This window comes from Sturnira hondurensis, unplaced genomic scaffold, assembly GCF_014824575.4.
Source record: "Sturnira hondurensis isolate 20B ecotype Veracruz unplaced genomic scaffold, ASM1482457v3 Scaffold0010600, whole genome shotgun sequence".
Classification (NCBI taxonomy): Eukaryota; Metazoa; Chordata; class Mammalia; order Chiroptera; family Phyllostomidae; genus Sturnira; species Sturnira hondurensis.
In genome coordinates this window covers 489,098-506,242 of record NW_028083231.1, presented here as the reverse complement: position 1 = coordinate 506,242, position 17,145 = coordinate 489,098, and the positions used below count along the sequence as shown (strand labels likewise).

Sequence of the window (17,145 nt, the reverse complement as noted above, 5' to 3'; positions counted from 1 at the left end):
CAGTTGCACCTGTTTCATGGATTCCTGAGGATTCAATGGGATGCACATTAGGTAGCAAGGTATCTGACATTTAAGCCATAGCTACTGTGGTTACCAAAAAGCAAGTCTGAAATCTAATGAGATTTAGAAGTGATCCATCTATGGCCTTTTGCTCCTGCAGGAGATCATCTGTCACCAGAAGTGGTGGAGTTCCTTGTCAGCTGCTGCAAAGCATGGGCTGAAACACCACCTGAGTTAAATGCCTATTAAATTGTACATGCGGCTAGGGTGAGCTAAACAAAAATCACAGTATTTTGTTTCTTTATAAACAATACTCAGCCACTGATGTGCCCAGGAAATGCCTTGGGAGCACTAAACAGCCAATTTTAGCTTTAAACTGTCTTGGAACCCAAGAACACTTTCATAAGGCTGAACTTTAACAATTGGAGCACTCTCCAGCCAACAGTAGAATCTCTGTGACACCACTCTTTCCCTCTGCATACTGTGTGTATAGGCTGTACTCAAAGACTCATTAGGGACGGGGACTTTTACCCACCCCACATGCCTCAACCACCTGTGGCAACTAGAAATTTGCTTGTTGGCTCAGAAAAACTCCAGTGTCCTGTACTGTATGTAAAGCAAGACCCATACAGAGCACATTGAAAATGAGGAACCAGTTTATTGGACAGCTAAAGGGAACAAAAATAGTGAATTGATCTACATTTGTTACACACCAAGCAGGAAAGGCTACATCATTCCAAATGTCTCCCTTCCCCCTAGACAGAACAGTCTAGCTGGTGGCCAGGGCCAGGCTAGAGTCATGTATGTGGTGGACATCAGTTGAGCCTGGTTTAGGCAAGTTGGCAGATGCCTGCCTTAAACCCTCCACTCTTCTGGATGAGAATGCCCGTGCTCCTTTTATCCTCTTTTATAAAATGGCCTACTTGTTCCCAGGCAGTAGGCTGTTACCTGAAGGATCTGATTTCTTCCCCTTTGACACTTGGCTTTACCACCAACTCTTGGAGCAACTGCCCCCCTACTTAAAAGCAAGGACCCAAAAGCAGACAAAAAGCCTCATATCTTCTCATATACATAATTCCACTGGCTGTTCCTAGTCTCAGACTTCCTTCAGTGTTCCAGTTTCAAATAGTGCTAGTTTTCTGGCAAGCCAATATTCCCAGAATGTTAGAAAAGCACAAACATTTCTTGCTTATTGTGACTGCTCTGCAGTAGCAGCTACTATGTATGTAGAGAAATTCCAGAGGAAATGAAGATGTTTTGTTAAGAGGTGGCACCACAGTGGGGGGGGGAGAGGTGTGCCAGGTGTGCCACCAACTTCTACTTTTGCAACAGAACATGTATGTCTCTAGTACAAGCTTGTAAAAAAATACTGTAACAGAATATACTTTACAGAACTAGGATTTAACATGGTATATTACAATGCTAAAATATTTGTATAAATACTATACAAGCACAGTCACTCCATTAGAAAGGGCTCACTGATGTGCCATTAAAAACTGTTGTCAGCATGCCCAAATAGAAACTACACAGCAGGAACAGTAATGATGGTGTGGATACACATTGTTGCCAGAAAGGCCTATTTACAGTTCCTACTGACTATGCCTCAACAGGAGAATTTGAGCTAAGGTGATGGCCTGATTTAAAAATAATTTTCAAATAACACGTTTGATAGGAATTTTAGATCCTTGAAAACCAGCTCTGTAGATGTTACTTCTCTGGCCTAATCAGCTATCACCAATGGGTCTGAACCAGCTTGATCTCTCCCTCTCACATGTGCTCCCTCCAATGCATCCATATCCACTGACACACCCCAAACCACTACACATGTCCCAGTCACCTGCCACCTGTGTGTCCCATTGTGCTGAGTCACTGGCAGGTATTGAGTGCAAACAAGGCATGAGATCGAAGTACTAGAGCCCTAGCTCCAGTTCCAGTTCTGGGAGGGATTGCAACAAAGAGGCAGAGGAAGGTAGAGGAGTGCATGCATCCCAGTACACTTGGGTTCTGCCACAGGAAGTGGTGTCTAATCTGGCATTTCAATGTTTAATTTGGGAGGTGGGAGGATGTACTTCCCAGGGCTCTGGGTAATAACTACCCTGGTCTTCTTTCGAAACAGAGGAGCAATTTTAGGAGGTTCTGGAACTGGGGTTTCTTCTGTTTCCTCATTATCTTCATGATGGAGGTCATAGGATATGTTTCCATATTCTCTCAAAAATGGGAAGATTTCAAGGAGAAACTGACAGAAATCCTTGCGAATACCAAACCACCCTGAAAAAGAAGAATGTACTTTTTCAAATACTAGCCTGAACTGCATTTCGTACTATTTTTCCTTCCTGAATGAGTTTTATCCTTATGGCTTAGAAATGAAGACTGACTTGACCCTTCCCCTTCTTTCCTCTGTTATCCCTCTCCTCCCTCCCCTCTGGTCACTGTCAGTTTTCTCTTTATTTCCATGTCTCTGAGTCAAGTCAAGGAATATGCATAAAGGATCCATGGAGAAGGACAATGGGGAGCAGGATCAAATGTGGGGGGTATAGGCAGGGCAGGGGAGAGTAATGGGGGGGAAATGTAGATAACTGTAACTAAACAACAATAAAAATAAAAGGTACTGGGGAAAAAAAGAAATGAAGACTGAGTAAGACCTAAATACCCACTAAGGACAAGAAGTCAGGCCTGAGCTCCATGGAACTCCAAGTGGGTTTCTTAGATCAGCCATGATAGTGTTCTTAGGACCTTGGTAGGGATACAGTCTTGGCCCAGCCCATACCTCCTATATCAGCTTCAGTGAGCGGGACAGTCTGCTTGCAAAGGCCCTCCTGGGAATTCTGATGGATGCTCCAGGTTCAGTACTTGCTCTAGTGGCATCTAGAACTAATGTGTGACAAAGACTGGCATCCAAAGAGACCATTGCTGACCTCCTCCAGAATCCAGGAGTATGGCAGGCACATGTTGGTCCAGGCCAGGAGGCAGCCTGAGCTCATGGGGCCATCTCACAGCTTCAGAAAAGTTTTAGCTCTCCTGGAGCACAACACCCTCTCCCATTGGCTTCCAGAAGGCATGTTCAGGGGCTACATGCAAAGGAGCTCTCAGTTTAGTGAGGAAGAGGCTCTTTTCATAGATTACTTCAGACCTGGGTATCACAGCATGTAGGTGGAGAGGAAGAGAGAGCAAGCAGCACAGCACTGACAAGACCTATTGATGTCAGGAATAACGGGGAAATTGAGGAGGAAATAAGACCTAGGGAGTTCTAGGGTTCAGTGGGTGATGTGGATTTTCATCTAATCCTCGGTATCTCCTGAGAAGGAGGTATCTTGATTCCCATGTTGCAACGGACAGGAAAGGGCTAACACAGGCTACCTACCATGGTCAGTCCTACCTCAAACTCTAGTGTACTGCTAGGGAGGCCATAGTTCAGGGCAAGGAAAGCAAGGCTGACAGCATGTCCTTCCCTTGTAAGACTCCAGACCTTCCTCAGCACCAATTTTCCCATACAAACTCCTTAACTGGGCCCTTATGGTGCATCCTTTCATATAGCAGGGCCACATGCACATGCATGCACACACACAGGTCAAGGATTTCTGAAATGCTGAGTACATACAGTGGTTTCCTCCCTTCTGTCCAAATGTGGTTGCCATCAGAGTGATCAAGGAAAGCCAAAGGGGGACAAATATTGGGATACAGGAGAATGCATTATGACCGTCCAGTTTGTGAACCAGCAGTATCTAAGGAAAGAGAAACAGTTGAGGTTCTTGGATACTGCATCTGAAAACAGACAATGTCTGAAGCCTGAGCATTCCTCCCTCATCAGGTCTCATAAGGGGATAAAGTCAGCTCTTCGGGAGACCACAGAAATCCTCTACTTTTTTCCTTATTTTTTAAAGATTTTATTCATTTTTCTTTAGAGGGGAGGGGAAGGAGAAGGAGAAAAATATCAATGTATGATTGCTTCTTGTGTGCCTCACATTGTGTGCCAGGAAAATCTCGGATATTCCATGTGGCAATATNTGCATCTGAAAACAGACAATGTCTGAAGCCTGAGCATTCCTCCCTCATCAGGTCTCATAAGGGGATAAAGTCAGCTCTTCGGGAGACCACAGAAATCCTCTACTTTTTTCCTTATTTTTTAAAGATTTTATTCATTTTTCTTTAGAGGGGAGGGGAAGGAGAAGGAGAAAAATATCAATGTATGATTGCTTCTTGTGTGCCTCCTGCTGGGAACTGGCCTGCAACTTAGGTATGTGCCCTGACTGGGAATTGAACCGAGATCCTTTGGTTCACAGGCCCGTGCTCAATCCACCAAGCTACATCAGCCAGGGCAAAATCCTCTACTTTTGAGGAAACAAAATCTGTCCACCTGCAAAGTATCCAACACCAGGATTATTATGGGAATCCCCTCCTGGTGTTTGTTTTGAGGAGACAACAGTGCCTACCCTATAGTTCTCCACAGAACTCATACATGAAAATACAACACCCAACTTTCTCTTTCCAGAAGTAGACAAATTGATGCATACAGGTGCATCATACTTAGAAAGGTGCTTTTCTCACTGCCAGCTCGAAGGCTCCCCCTAAAGAAACAATGTTCTAATTTTACTGTCATTCTCTTGGCATACTCTCCAAAAGTTAGCTCATGGTGACTTCCAGGGAGAGTTAACTGCCATTATAGGTATGCAGGGTGCTTTCATAGGAAAGGGTGGCCTCAGGCCCTTGGTAGTTTTGCTATCAAAACTTACCTCAAAAGTAAGGAGAGGGACGACAATGGTCATCCAGCTCAGTGCCATTGTTATGTGTGTCCTTCGCTGTTCTGCAATCACATCCATGGAGCGCAGGAACAGGACAGACCATACAATATAATAGAGAACCACCAGGCACAGAAAAGACATGAGAATCCACAGGGGGACACACACAACCTGAGGGAAGGAGAGAAAAAATGTCTTTAGTCTAGTTTCTGCCCAAGCATCTGAGGGGACAGTCAACCCCTTGCTGGATCTAGTGTTGAATACATTGCAAGTCTGAATTTCAACAGCCCTGCATGCTGGGAATGCTGTGAGAACACAGTGTGCTCACTGTGGGACCTGCTGCCTGCTCTGTAACTGTGCCACCATGGATCACTCTTGGGGTGAAGAGACTTGCAGCTCCTTTTCCTAAGGTAGGATATAACTCAGCCTGTATCTGTTCTACCAGTATCACCCTCTTGCCCCCGATCCCCAGGAAAACAAGATAGTGCTGACATCCCATGCATTCACCCCATCTTACCCTAACATACCTTCTTTACAGGTCATTTCCCCATTCTGCCAGAGGTACTTTGGCTAAAAACTAGGGATGGTGTACTCTGGAAGCTTCAGTTGCCATGGGTGAACAGGTCCTCCACCAACTTGCACAGTGATACTGGGAGGGCTCTGTTACTTGGTCCCTGCCACCTCTCCTATGTGGGTTCTGTGACTATTGTACCAGAAAGACCTTGTTTGATGCCCCTACAAGTCCACAGGCTTTTGTCCTCCTGAGTAGCTTGGAATTCCTGATCATAGGTTTTTCTGTAAAGTCTATGCATAGCCTCTTCCCTGTGATCAGACTATCATTTAGTGGCATGCCCCCTCCATGGGCAAAATGTTAAAGGTCCTAATGGCCTCATTTGGTCTCTTTTGATCACTGTGGGAAATGTGCAATTAGACTGCTTCATCTTCTGGGACCTTCACAGGATTAGGCCTGGAAAAATCCCTCTGTTTGCCTACAGAAAACATTCACAACTCTATTTTTCTTTTCTGATTTACCTTACACTAAAATTTTGGTCTTACCAAGGTGTGTTTCCTCCATATCAGAACAGAAAGTCTGAAACCCAATTATCATTCTCCAGACATAGCACCCTGAAGATGTAGCATGGGTGCCTGGACAATATTTTCTATTTTGAATATTTTATCAAAAGACTTTGGAAAGAAGTGATGAGCCTTGCCTTTATTCATTATGAAGGTAGCACATGTTCCCTTATTTTATTCCCTGCTACCAAATGAATATTTTTACCATATTTTTTATTTTCTTTTTTTAAAGGTAAGCCATGTGACTTACAGAAAATGTTTGTGTGCAAAAGTACACATCAAGCAGCAGAGGGGGAAAAGACACTGGCACGACCACCTTTCAGATGCAATATAGCTCTTTTACCTTTAGTCTTATCTTCTTTCTATGCATTAATAGTTAAAACCATAGTGCATTCTCTTATTTGTAGCTTCATACATACACAGATACACACACACATATGAATGCATTCATCCATCCATCCATCCATCAATCTATGTACAGTCATTATTAACCAAACACATATTAATTGAAACCACAGGTTACAAGCATGACTTAGACATCACCCTTATTAGGAGTATAAATTGGCATAACCTTTTTGAGAAGTAAACTGGCAGTACAGTATATATTTCAAAATCTCAAAAAGTTCCCATTCTCTGACCTAGTAATACTGTTTCTGGAGTCTTGCTTAAGAAAACAATGAAAAACACAAGCAAAGATTTTTATACAGCATGATTTATAAGCACAAAACACTAGTAACAATCTCCATATTCAGAAATAAGGGGATGAGTTGGTAAATGCATTTGAAGAATATTTTCCATAATTAATGCTTAACAATCATGTTTTTAAAGACTTTTTATTGATATGGGAAAATGTTTATGATACAACATTAGAACAAACAAGCAGGACACAAAATTATATATGTAGTATGCTCTCAATTATCTTTTTGAAACAATAAACCATGAAACAAGGAAATAAAATACTCTAAACATCTTATTTCCCAGTGGACTGTGGGTGATTATTATTCTATTACCTATGCTCATAGGTCTTTTTTAAATTTTATACAATGAACACAAATTACTTTTATAATAAAAAAGTTTATTTAAGGATTTAAAAAGTTACATACAAGCCAGGGCCAGTGGATGATCTTGTCCAGTCTTAAGGCAATGAATATAAACTGGAGAATGTTGACAGAGCACAGGATTTCTAACTAAAAATCAAGAGAAGAATCAATTAAGCAAAGTAAAAGTTGTATTCAATACTGCAATTATTTGGCTAACATACTAAAAGGAAATGCCAATTACAACATGGTAAGAGTTTTATTAAGTTACACTGGGACTGACAGAGTTTTAGTACAACAGGAGTGAAGCAGTGCTGTGCCAAGGAGAAACCTGCCCCTGGTTTCCTGCCTCGACCCTTCTGCTCAGTGGCTGCTCTGCCCTTCATGTTCATCCAGGTGATGACCTTCTTTCCAGGCTGGCTGAATATAGAGGCAATCCGGGGGACTCCCTAAGCTTCCTTCCTGCTTCTACCCACAAACATCTCTATTCCTAACCATCTCTGTATTTCTTCCTTGTAGCCAGGACTCAGCCCTCCATCCACCACTTCATTTCTGGCTGCTGGAGTACCTGTCACATCAAGGCATCAATTATAAATACTTTACTGTGTCTTTAACCTTACCTATTCCACTGATCTTTCCCAGAAACTCAGAAACAAGTTCAAGTCACTCCCATTATACACAAAACAACCTGAAAACCAAATGAACTCACCCTTTCCTTAATCCAGTATGCCCTCTTAGCTCTAATTCTCTCTTTTCATGACCTTCAAACTTGGTAAGACATCATGGGTACTTAAGTCCCATGGCCCCTGCCATTCCTAGCTTTACACACTGTGATCTAGCCTCCACCCCTATGACCACCCAGAAACTTCTTTTATCAAGGTTGTCAATAACTTCTCCAGCACCACACCTCTTCAGTTCACATCCTAGTCATCTCTGCAGCATTTGATATTGCTGACCACTCCTTTCTCCATCTAGGGTCCCCGTATATAGTCTTGCCCACCTCTTGGTACTCTGACAGTTCTTTTCAGTCTTCTTTTCTCTCCTTAAGTGGTGATGCTCTCCAGAGCATTAAACTCAATCTTCTCTCCCCACTAGAGAGATATACACATAAACACACAATTTTACTCACTTGCTCTGCCTTGGGGGTGGGGGAGAAGAAATGTCATCCACACTGCTGGTTTGTATTACCTCCTACTGAATAGTCCTCTAATCTCTGTCTCCAGTCTAACCTTCCTGCTGTGGCCCAGACTCAGCTCTCCTTGAGGCACCTTAGATAAAGCCAGTCCCAAACTGAGTTCATTACTCCCTGTACCTTTACACTGTCCCGCCCCTTTTAACAGTCTCCCATCTTGCTGTAAGGTAATTAGTGGCCTAATTACCCAAATCATGACCCAGAAAGCACCCTATATTCCTTTTCTCACATTCTCCTATTCAGTCACTACATCCTGTCCTCTCTCTACCATCCAGACTACATTGCCTAGTTAGGCCCTCCTCATCCCCATGACCCAAAGTACTCCAATAGCCCTCTGACAAGCTTCCCAGCCTCCAGTCTGGAAGGCCCTCAGGTCCCCAATGCTCTCCATATTGCCTGTCTTCTGCTTGCAGTACTTACTACTCTTCAATAGCTCACTAGTGCCTACAGAAGTAAAATCTCATGAGGCTGTCGGATCTGTGCAAGAGCTTGTCAAAAGTTCTCAGTTCAAAGGGCATTTATTGACTCAGCAATACTTTGATAGGAACCTGGGCAAAAAGAAGTACCTAATAGTTCCATTTATTTATATAATTAGATCTAAATTTAGTATTTGTGTCCTAAGAGCCATCCAAAAAAAAACCCCACATAAATTGAAAGAAAAATATTTTTATTTCATTCTTAAACAAGAACAACTAATTCCTAAGGGGATAGGTGTGTCTGTTGGGAAATGCATAATCTCTCAAGACATTTCCACCCTTGTTACCTGTTTTCCGTAGGAAGTTTTGCATGGTACTACCTTTTCATCTGCCAACAACCCAGCTTCTTCTGTGATGTTATCAAAATGAATGTAAAACCATAAACTACTTGGAGCAAGTATGGTATACCCACAGATGTCAGATATTACTGCTTTTTCCTCAAAAATGTTCAATACCTCTTGGTGCCCCTGTGAGTTTACTATGGAACCTGGGGTAGTTCAGCACATACTTTGAGGACTGAGGATCTGGCCCTGACTCAGCCCAATCCCACTATACAGCTTCCCTTTTTTCCAACTGCCACAACATCCTCCTTTCTGCTTTATATTCAACATATATATTTTTTAAGATTTTATTTATTTATTTTTAGAGAGAAGAGAAGGGAGGGAGAAAGAGACGGAGAGATACACCAATGTATGGTCCTCTCATGTACCTCCTACTAAGAACCTGGCCCACAACCCAGGTGTGTGCCCCGATTGGGAATTGAACCAGTGACCCTTTGGTTTATAGGCCAGCACTCAATCCACTGAGCCACACTAGCCAGGGCCAGGCATATACTTTTTTACTGTGGTAAAATACACAGAACATAAAATTTTCCATCTTAATCACCCTTTACAGTTAAGTGGTATTAGGTACATTTGTATTGTTGTGCAAATATTATCACTATTCATCTCCAAAAACTCTGCAGCTTGAAAACTGTGCTCTAGTTATATTTGAGCCACCGTAGTTCACTCAATATGACGTATTTTCTCCTTCCTTACCTGTATAGGGCACCCTGGCCAACCCTGACTCATCCTTCACATCTATGTGTAAACCTATCCCCAAATACCCTTTAGTAAATGTAGGTACTCCTCCTTTTGGGATACAAGAACCAAAGGGGAGCTCAACTCCCAGAACGATATTTCTTCTTGTAGGCAGGAATTCCAAGACTGTGACTATATGAATGACTGACTTTCTACAACTCTGCATCAGGAAAACACCGTCTCATGTTCAATGCAGTCCTGGCCCTTGCATATGCTTTTGCTTTCTAAGGAACAAGGTAACAAATTTTCAGTTTTCTTAAACCTCCTTCTCATCCCCTACCCAAGTTGGTACTCTTCAACCTGGACAACAGCTACCCTCTTGCGGAGAGGCTAGGCATGTGTAGGAGCACTACTGGATGTCACAAAGACTGGGGGAAAGGAGCATCTCCACTAGTATTTAGTGGGCAAAGGTGCTTCAATGCATAGGACAGTCCTGTTAAATAAACCATTTCCTATCCAGAAGGCCAACTGCATACTCCATCCCCTACTGAGAAATGCTGAACCAAATAGGTACTATCTAAAATGTTATATCTCATTGAGTTTATTTACTGGAATCTTTTACAAATGATTTTTAAAGCTTTGTTTTACACTGTTTTCTCGGGTAATAGAAAAACATGCAAAGCAAGAGAAGTGTAAAGGAGAAATATGAGTTTAGAAATATGAATTTAGAAGGTGATACCACATAAGTGGCAGTGGAAAGAGGGAATGTAGATAAGCTATTCAGAGAAAGCATGCACAGTTAGAACAGAAAATGCTCAAGTCTAGAATCCTAAGAAACTAAGCCTAAGAAAGAGGTGGTCGGATTGGTCAAAGGACCAGGAGTGTTTGGAGCTGCAGAGTGGCCAAATAAAGACAGAACAGGGCCCACTGGACTTGGCCAGAGGGTACACATTGTCAGTTGCAGGATGTGCAGGGGGTGAGCAGGGAGTATGAGGTTAGAATAACACTGCTTGGGGAAAACTTTTTGTGAATGGAAGCAAAGGCACAATGACAGAAGACTTGAGAAGGTTTTGCTGCTGTCATTTTGTTTTCTCATTCTGATGACAGAGACCAAAGTTACTGAAGACAGCATGAATAAGTTCAGGAGAAAATGCTCAGAAGAACAGGAAGGGGAAAGGGGCTGAAGTACAAGCATCTTCCCCAGGAGGGAAGATGGACAGGCAGGGATGAAAGAGAACAGATAAAGGTTTCAAATGACTCCAGGGAACAGGGGGTAGGGAAGGGCACTGTGTAGAGATGGCTAGGTAACGGGATACAGAGCAGAAAGGGGGATCTAACTGAGAACCTCTCAACTTTGCCCAAATTACTATCTCCCCAGGATTCTTTTAAGACATTTTTTCCCTAATCAAACTCCCTCATGGAATTTTAATACTGTTGGCAAGCAGCCAACAGTATTAAACAGGGGGAGCAGCGCAGCCCAGTGGCTGGACTGTTCAGTCTCAGGAACTATGATGAGAGTAAAAGTGGACCCTCTGGGGTTGTCTTCCTCCACAGCCCTCCCATACCCTTTCCTCCAGCACCAGAGAAATCACTCTCCCTGTTCAAGGCCAAGCTCTTCCTGATGCTTAGGGTCCTGTTCCCTCCATTTCCCACAGGCCCTTGCTCCATCACTCTTCCTCTCCACAGGCACCTTCCTCTCAAGGTTTACACACCCTAAGTAAGCCTCCCACCAGCTTCCTTCCAACCCAGCTGCCATATCCTTCTTCCACTTTTTACACACAAAACTCAAGTGTCAAGTTCTTCCTGGAACCAATCTACATTGGGCCATGGGTCCACAGCTTCCATGCTGTCCAGTGCACATGCAGTGAAATGGGATCGCAGTCCTGCCCTGAATGAGTTATTCCTTAAAATAAATCAGCTTATATCTATCTATATCTATATCTATATATCTATATCTAATCTATACCTGCATCTTCATCTATCTTATTGGTTGTCTTTCTCAGGAAAAGTCTGACTGAAACAGGTGGACAGGCAAAGTTGTGAAGCTGGAAGAAGGTTGATTATCTGGGTGAAAACCCAGTGTTTTAACTCAAGAAAGTGAAATGTGATTCTTTCCATGGTCTTTTGTTTCCTTATATACCATAACCTAGAGTTAATGATCAATCTCTTCCTAACAAAGGGCAAGGAATCTATATTACAATAACTGACTATTATTAAATGTATGAAATTGAAATCTTACCTCCAGTGACCTGTCATGTCGAAAGCCCCAAACACAAGCTGCAACAGACACCGGGGAAACAAAGAACAGCGGCATGAAGACCAGAAGCCAGAAATGGCTGCCTCGCTCGATCCTGTCACAGACCAGCACTTCAAACATCAACAGGAGTAAGTGGATGCCCACTGCAATTAGCATGGCTTTAAACTCTACACATGTTTCTCCTTCTGCTCTAAAATGAGACAGAAGAAGAAGAAAAACACCCTCAGTTCAGAGTCTCCATAATAAACAAACAGTCCAGGGAAAATACCAACTTATGTTGATAACGTGAGTTGTATTTTTTTGACAAAAAGAAAAGAAATATCAGGCAGAAAGCTACCTTAAACTTAATATGTAATAGGAGATCCTTCAAACATAGAACTAGTACATGTCAAGAAACAAACAGTACAACCTAACCAGACTTAAAGATTTAGCAATATAAGGATATTCTCAGAAGTAATAGCCAGTTATTATTTCATCTACAGTGTACAAAACACTTTAGTTCATAACTTTAAATTCATCTACTTCCAAAATTATTCAAGTTGATCACTTCTATTGCTAAAAACTGACAAATATACATTAAATATTATGATCCTCATTTATTTTTTAAATTTTTATTTACTTTTAGAGAGAGGGGAAGGGAGGGAGACAAACATCAATGTGCAAGTGACACATCAATTGGTTGCCTCTTGTACTCCCCCAACTGGGGACCTAGCCTGCAACCAAGGCATGTGCCCCAACTGGGAAATGAACCAACGACCTTTTTAGTGCACAGGGTGGCACTCAATCCACTGAGACACACTAGCCAGGGCTGATCCTCATTTCTTAACAGATTAAAAACCATGTAAATCACATTTCATGCAATACTATAAAAATAACTCTAACTTCATGAACAAGTGTGAGTTATATTTCAATAAAATACAGTAACTATTGTTAGGTGCTATTTTAAAATGCAAATAAAAAGTATTGATGCCTTTTTATTTTCCTTTCTATTCCATTAGGATGAATTAATACCTGCAGATGAAAGAGAGAAAAACAAAAAAGTTAAAACTGTTCTTAAACAAAATCAGTTTTATTGGCTATCTAAATATCATGCATGAACTTACTAGATGAACAACAGAAAAATAATAATGTCACTAATCATGAAAATGCTTCATAATAACTTTGGAAAGCCTACAATGTTTCATTCAAAATATGGATGAATATTTATGGTATGTCTTAATAATGATAATTACAACTGAATTTAGAACACAGAGAAAATAAAGTCAGTGGTTATCTCTCTAGGACCCAACAATGTTTCCTTGACTGCTGTTCATACCAGAATGACCACATCTGTATACTCAGTGCACTAAACTAAATACGTACAATTCATTTCCTTGCTCTAAATATATTAAACAAAAGTGAAAATTTCAAAAAGCTTCTAAATGTCAATTAATGATACCCTAAATGTTCAGTAATTTAACTTTTCATTTTTGGAGTAGTAAATGTTAGATATCTGAGAGTGTCTCATTTTAAAAAATATGACTTGCAGAGATACAGGTAATCTGAAAAGAATCTAATAACTTTAAAACAGCTACACATGAATGTCCTCCATATGCCAAGGCTTTTTGTGTGGCTATTTTCAAGTTCTTAGACATGTATGTACTAGTGTTATACAAGATCAAAATCTTATAAAAACATTAAAGTAAAAATAAGATTTTAATATCAGTTACCAAGAATTAAACAAGTTGAGGTGTCATAACATCTACACTTTTCTCACATGAGCAGCTGCGTGTGTTCCTCTTTTTCTTCCACACCTGTCTACTGTGCATGCCTTCACTTCCTACCACCCTGGTGCAGATTTAGAATAGCCCCCTCCTCAATTCCCCATTTTTATCTTTTCTGAAGTTCCAATCTCTGCAAGGGAGGAAAGAGACTCTCAAAGGCCCCAGCAGCTCCAGGCTACACATTGGAGTGAGTTCACTCTGGTAATACGAACAGCTAAGCCATCCAAGAAGAAAGGCACAGAGGAGCTGAAGGTAAAGGTCACACATCTGCCCAACTACCAAAAGCTCTGCTTTCCTGCACAGCATCTGGGCCTGATCTTTCCCCATTTCAAGGATTCACTTTTTCCTGGCCAAGTTACCTCCCTTACACTGAGAACAGTCCTAAAGCTCCAGAACTAGGGGACTGAGACAAGAGGAGCCCTAGTTCCAGGACTGAACAAGAGAAGGATATATCCCTGATGATCAGAGCTAGAACTCTGGTTTCTTGAACTGCTCCTACAAATATGGTGGTTTCATACTTCCTAGTTTCGCATGGTCATAACAACTCTATATTTGGCATGTACTTTAGATTACACTGCTTTTTGCAGGCTGCCTAGGAAATGAACCATCCAAAATAACACTGCTTTTGTAAGAAAATACAAGTCAAACACATAATTTTTAGAAATTCAGACTAGAACTCAGTTTGCCTGTATTATAGTTCTTATAAAACCCTAGATAGGTAGAAGAGAAAACACTACTTACTTTACCCAAAGTGAAAACCAAGATATTGCTCCCTCAGTATAGGCTAATTATAAAGCAGTATTACCGATATTGAGGGTTTCGTGCCCAGACTCCAGTTCCAATGGAGGCTCCAACAATGACCATTAATTTCCACAGCCATATTGGTGCAAAGACAGCCCAGTAACTCCACTGAATGATGCCATCCAGACGAAGGGCCAGCAGCACAGAGAATAGCAGCAGACAGGCATAGATGAGGAATTTACTAGGAGAAAAGTAAAAACAATTAAAGAGGATTCACATTTATAAATATGTGATACTTAAATGGGGAATAATAACAGCAATATTTTTTAGGAATGAAAATAGTTACTAATTCAACAACAGTTTACTAAAAAGTTCTATGTTACATACTTTGTTAGAGGATAAGAGAAACATAAAGAAGACTGAAATCAGTTCCCTGCTTTCCAGGGCTTTCTGTAGGAGGGCATCCACACAGAAACATATAATTATAATATAACATGACATGTGCCATAATGGTGCTATGGAGCAGGGTGTAATGGGAGTCCATCAGAGTAAATATGGGCACCAGGAAGCACAGAGGTGATGACCCTGGAACTGGTTCCAGAGGAAACATGGAAAACTGCCAGGCCAGAAAGAATGTGAGATGAGGATGCATTCTAAGCAGAAGGAACTAGCCATACTAAGACATGGAGGCTGGAAAAGTTTGACATGTTTAGGATATGGTCAAGTTCTGTTACGGACTAATTATTTGATTCTGTTTTTTAAAAGGCTGCCATTTGGCCCTGGCTGGTGTGGCTCAGTGGATTGAGTGCTGGCCTGTGAAACAAAGAGTCTTTGATTAGATTCCCAGTCTAGGGCACATGCCTGGGTTGTGGGCCAGGTCCCCAGTATGGGGTGCATGACAGGTAACCACACATTAATGTTTCCCTCTCTCCTTTCCTCTCTCCAAAAATAAATAAAAATAAAATATTTTAAAAAATAAAAAGGCTGCCATCTGTCCTGTTCACATACAGTCACATTTTAGTACATATACTATACTTTTCATGACTGAATAAATTTATCTCCATTTCTCCCTCTTTCCACATGAAGAGGACTTCCTAAGAGTATAGCCTTAAAATATTAATTAGAAATTACATTGTTGCACTGGCTGGTGTAGCTCAATGGATTGAGTGCCAGCCTGCAAACCAAAGGGCCGCTGGTTCAATTCCCAGTTAGTGCATATGCCTGAATTGCAGGCCAGATCCCCAGTAGGGGGTGCAATAGAGGCAACCATACACTGGTGTTTCTCTCCCACTCTTTCTCCCTCCCTTCCCCTCTTCCTAAAATGAAACAAGTAAAATCTTTTTTTTAAAAAGGAATAAATTTCCCTGGCTGGTGCGGCTCAGTGGATTGAGTGAGGGCCTATGAACCAAACAAGCACGGTTAGATTCCCAGTCAGGCCATATGCCTGGGTTGCAGGCTGGGTCCCAGCAGGGTATGCACAAGAGGCAACCATACATTGATATTTCTCTCCCTCTCTCCCTCCCTTCTCCTCTAAAGATAAATAAATAAAATCTTTTTTAAAAAGGGAGAAATTACATTGTTGAGAATTTCTACTTCCACTTTTTTATGTAATAAGAGGAATGGGAGTCTCCTTCCCACTTTAAACAAGAAATTGGACAAAATAGATGAAAAACAATGTTTATTTATTTAAAAAAATTTAAAGATGTTATTTATTTATTTTTAAAGACAGGAGAAGGGAAGGAGAAAGAGAAGAAGAGAAACATCAATGTGTGGTTGCTTCTCTCAGACACCCCACTGCAGATCTGGCCTGAAACCCAGGCATGTGCCCTGACTGGGAATCAACTGATGACCCTTCATTTCACAGGCCTGCACTCAAGGGCTGAAACAACAATTTTCAGATGTCATACAACAGGCAGTGAAGGACCATGATTGCAGAAGAAAAAGGAAAACAAAGAAGGTAAACTCTGTTATTGTCTCAGCTTACCGACTAGAGGCTCTTTCCAGGCTGTAGCAAGAAATTAATTAAACCCCAACTCTATCAACCATTATATTAAATGTAAATTATATAAATACCAATTAAAAGTCAAAGATTGTTAGATTGGATTTTAAAAGCAAGTCAACTGTATTCTATCTATAAGAAACCCACTTTATCTACCTATAAACTCAAAGACAGAATAAAAGTAAAAGGACAGAAAAAGTTTTCAAGAAAACACTAACCAAAAGAAAGTTGGAATGAACCCTGGCTGGTGGTATGGCTCAGTAGACTGAGCACTGGCCTGCGAAGCAAAGAGTTGGCAATTCAATTCCCAGTCAGGGCACATGCCTGGGTTGAGGGCCAGGTCCCCAGTAGGGGCAGGTGAGAGGGAATCACACAATGATGTTTCTCTCCCTCTTTTTCTTCCTCCCTTCCCCTCTCCCTAAAAATAAATAAATAAAATCTTTTTAAAAAAGAAAGTTGGAATGACTATATTAATATTTATTTTAGTGTTCTATTGCTACTGTAACAAATTAACACAAAATTAGAAGCTTAAAATAACACAAAATATTATCTTATAGTTCTATATGTCAGAAGTCCAGACAGGCTTAGTTGGTTTTTCTGTTCAGTTGCATAAGGCTGAAGTCAAGATATTAGTTGGCTGGGCACTTTTGGGGAGACTCTGGGAAGGATCTGCTTCATTCAGGTTGTTGGCACTCTGGTTTCTTGTGGTTCTAGGACTGAGATCCCAGGTTTTCTGTGACTGTCAGATGGGGGCCACCCTTAGATCCTAGGAGTCTCTCTCTGATCCCTACACATAAGACTTTACTTCTCAAAACCAGCAATAGCATATCACATCTCTCTCATGCTTGGAA

At 41.3% G+C, this 17,145-nt stretch overlaps 1 protein-coding gene across 2 annotated transcripts in view; it reads right to left on the bottom strand.

Annotated features, from left to right (window-relative positions):
- Positions 1 to 638: 638 nt before the first annotated feature.
- Positions 639 to 17,145, bottom strand: part of TMEM185A (transmembrane protein 185A) — a 54,548-nt gene continuing 38,041 nt past the window's right edge. For both annotated transcript variants that reach the window (XM_037059259.1, XM_037059260.1), the window contains 6 exons: positions 14,360 to 14,536; positions 11,774 to 11,981; positions 6,914 to 6,997; positions 4,731 to 4,907; positions 3,599 to 3,722; positions 639 to 2,268 (listed from right to left, as the gene is read on the bottom strand). In XM_037059259.1, the coding sequence (XP_036915154.1) occupies positions 2,024 to 2,268; positions 3,599 to 3,722; positions 4,731 to 4,907; positions 6,914 to 6,997; positions 11,774 to 11,981; positions 14,360 to 14,536 (1,015 nt within the window). In that variant the 3' untranslated portion in view covers positions 639 to 2,023. The remainder of the gene's footprint in view (positions 2,269 to 3,598; positions 3,723 to 4,730; positions 4,908 to 6,913; positions 6,998 to 11,773; positions 11,982 to 14,359; positions 14,537 to 17,145) is intronic.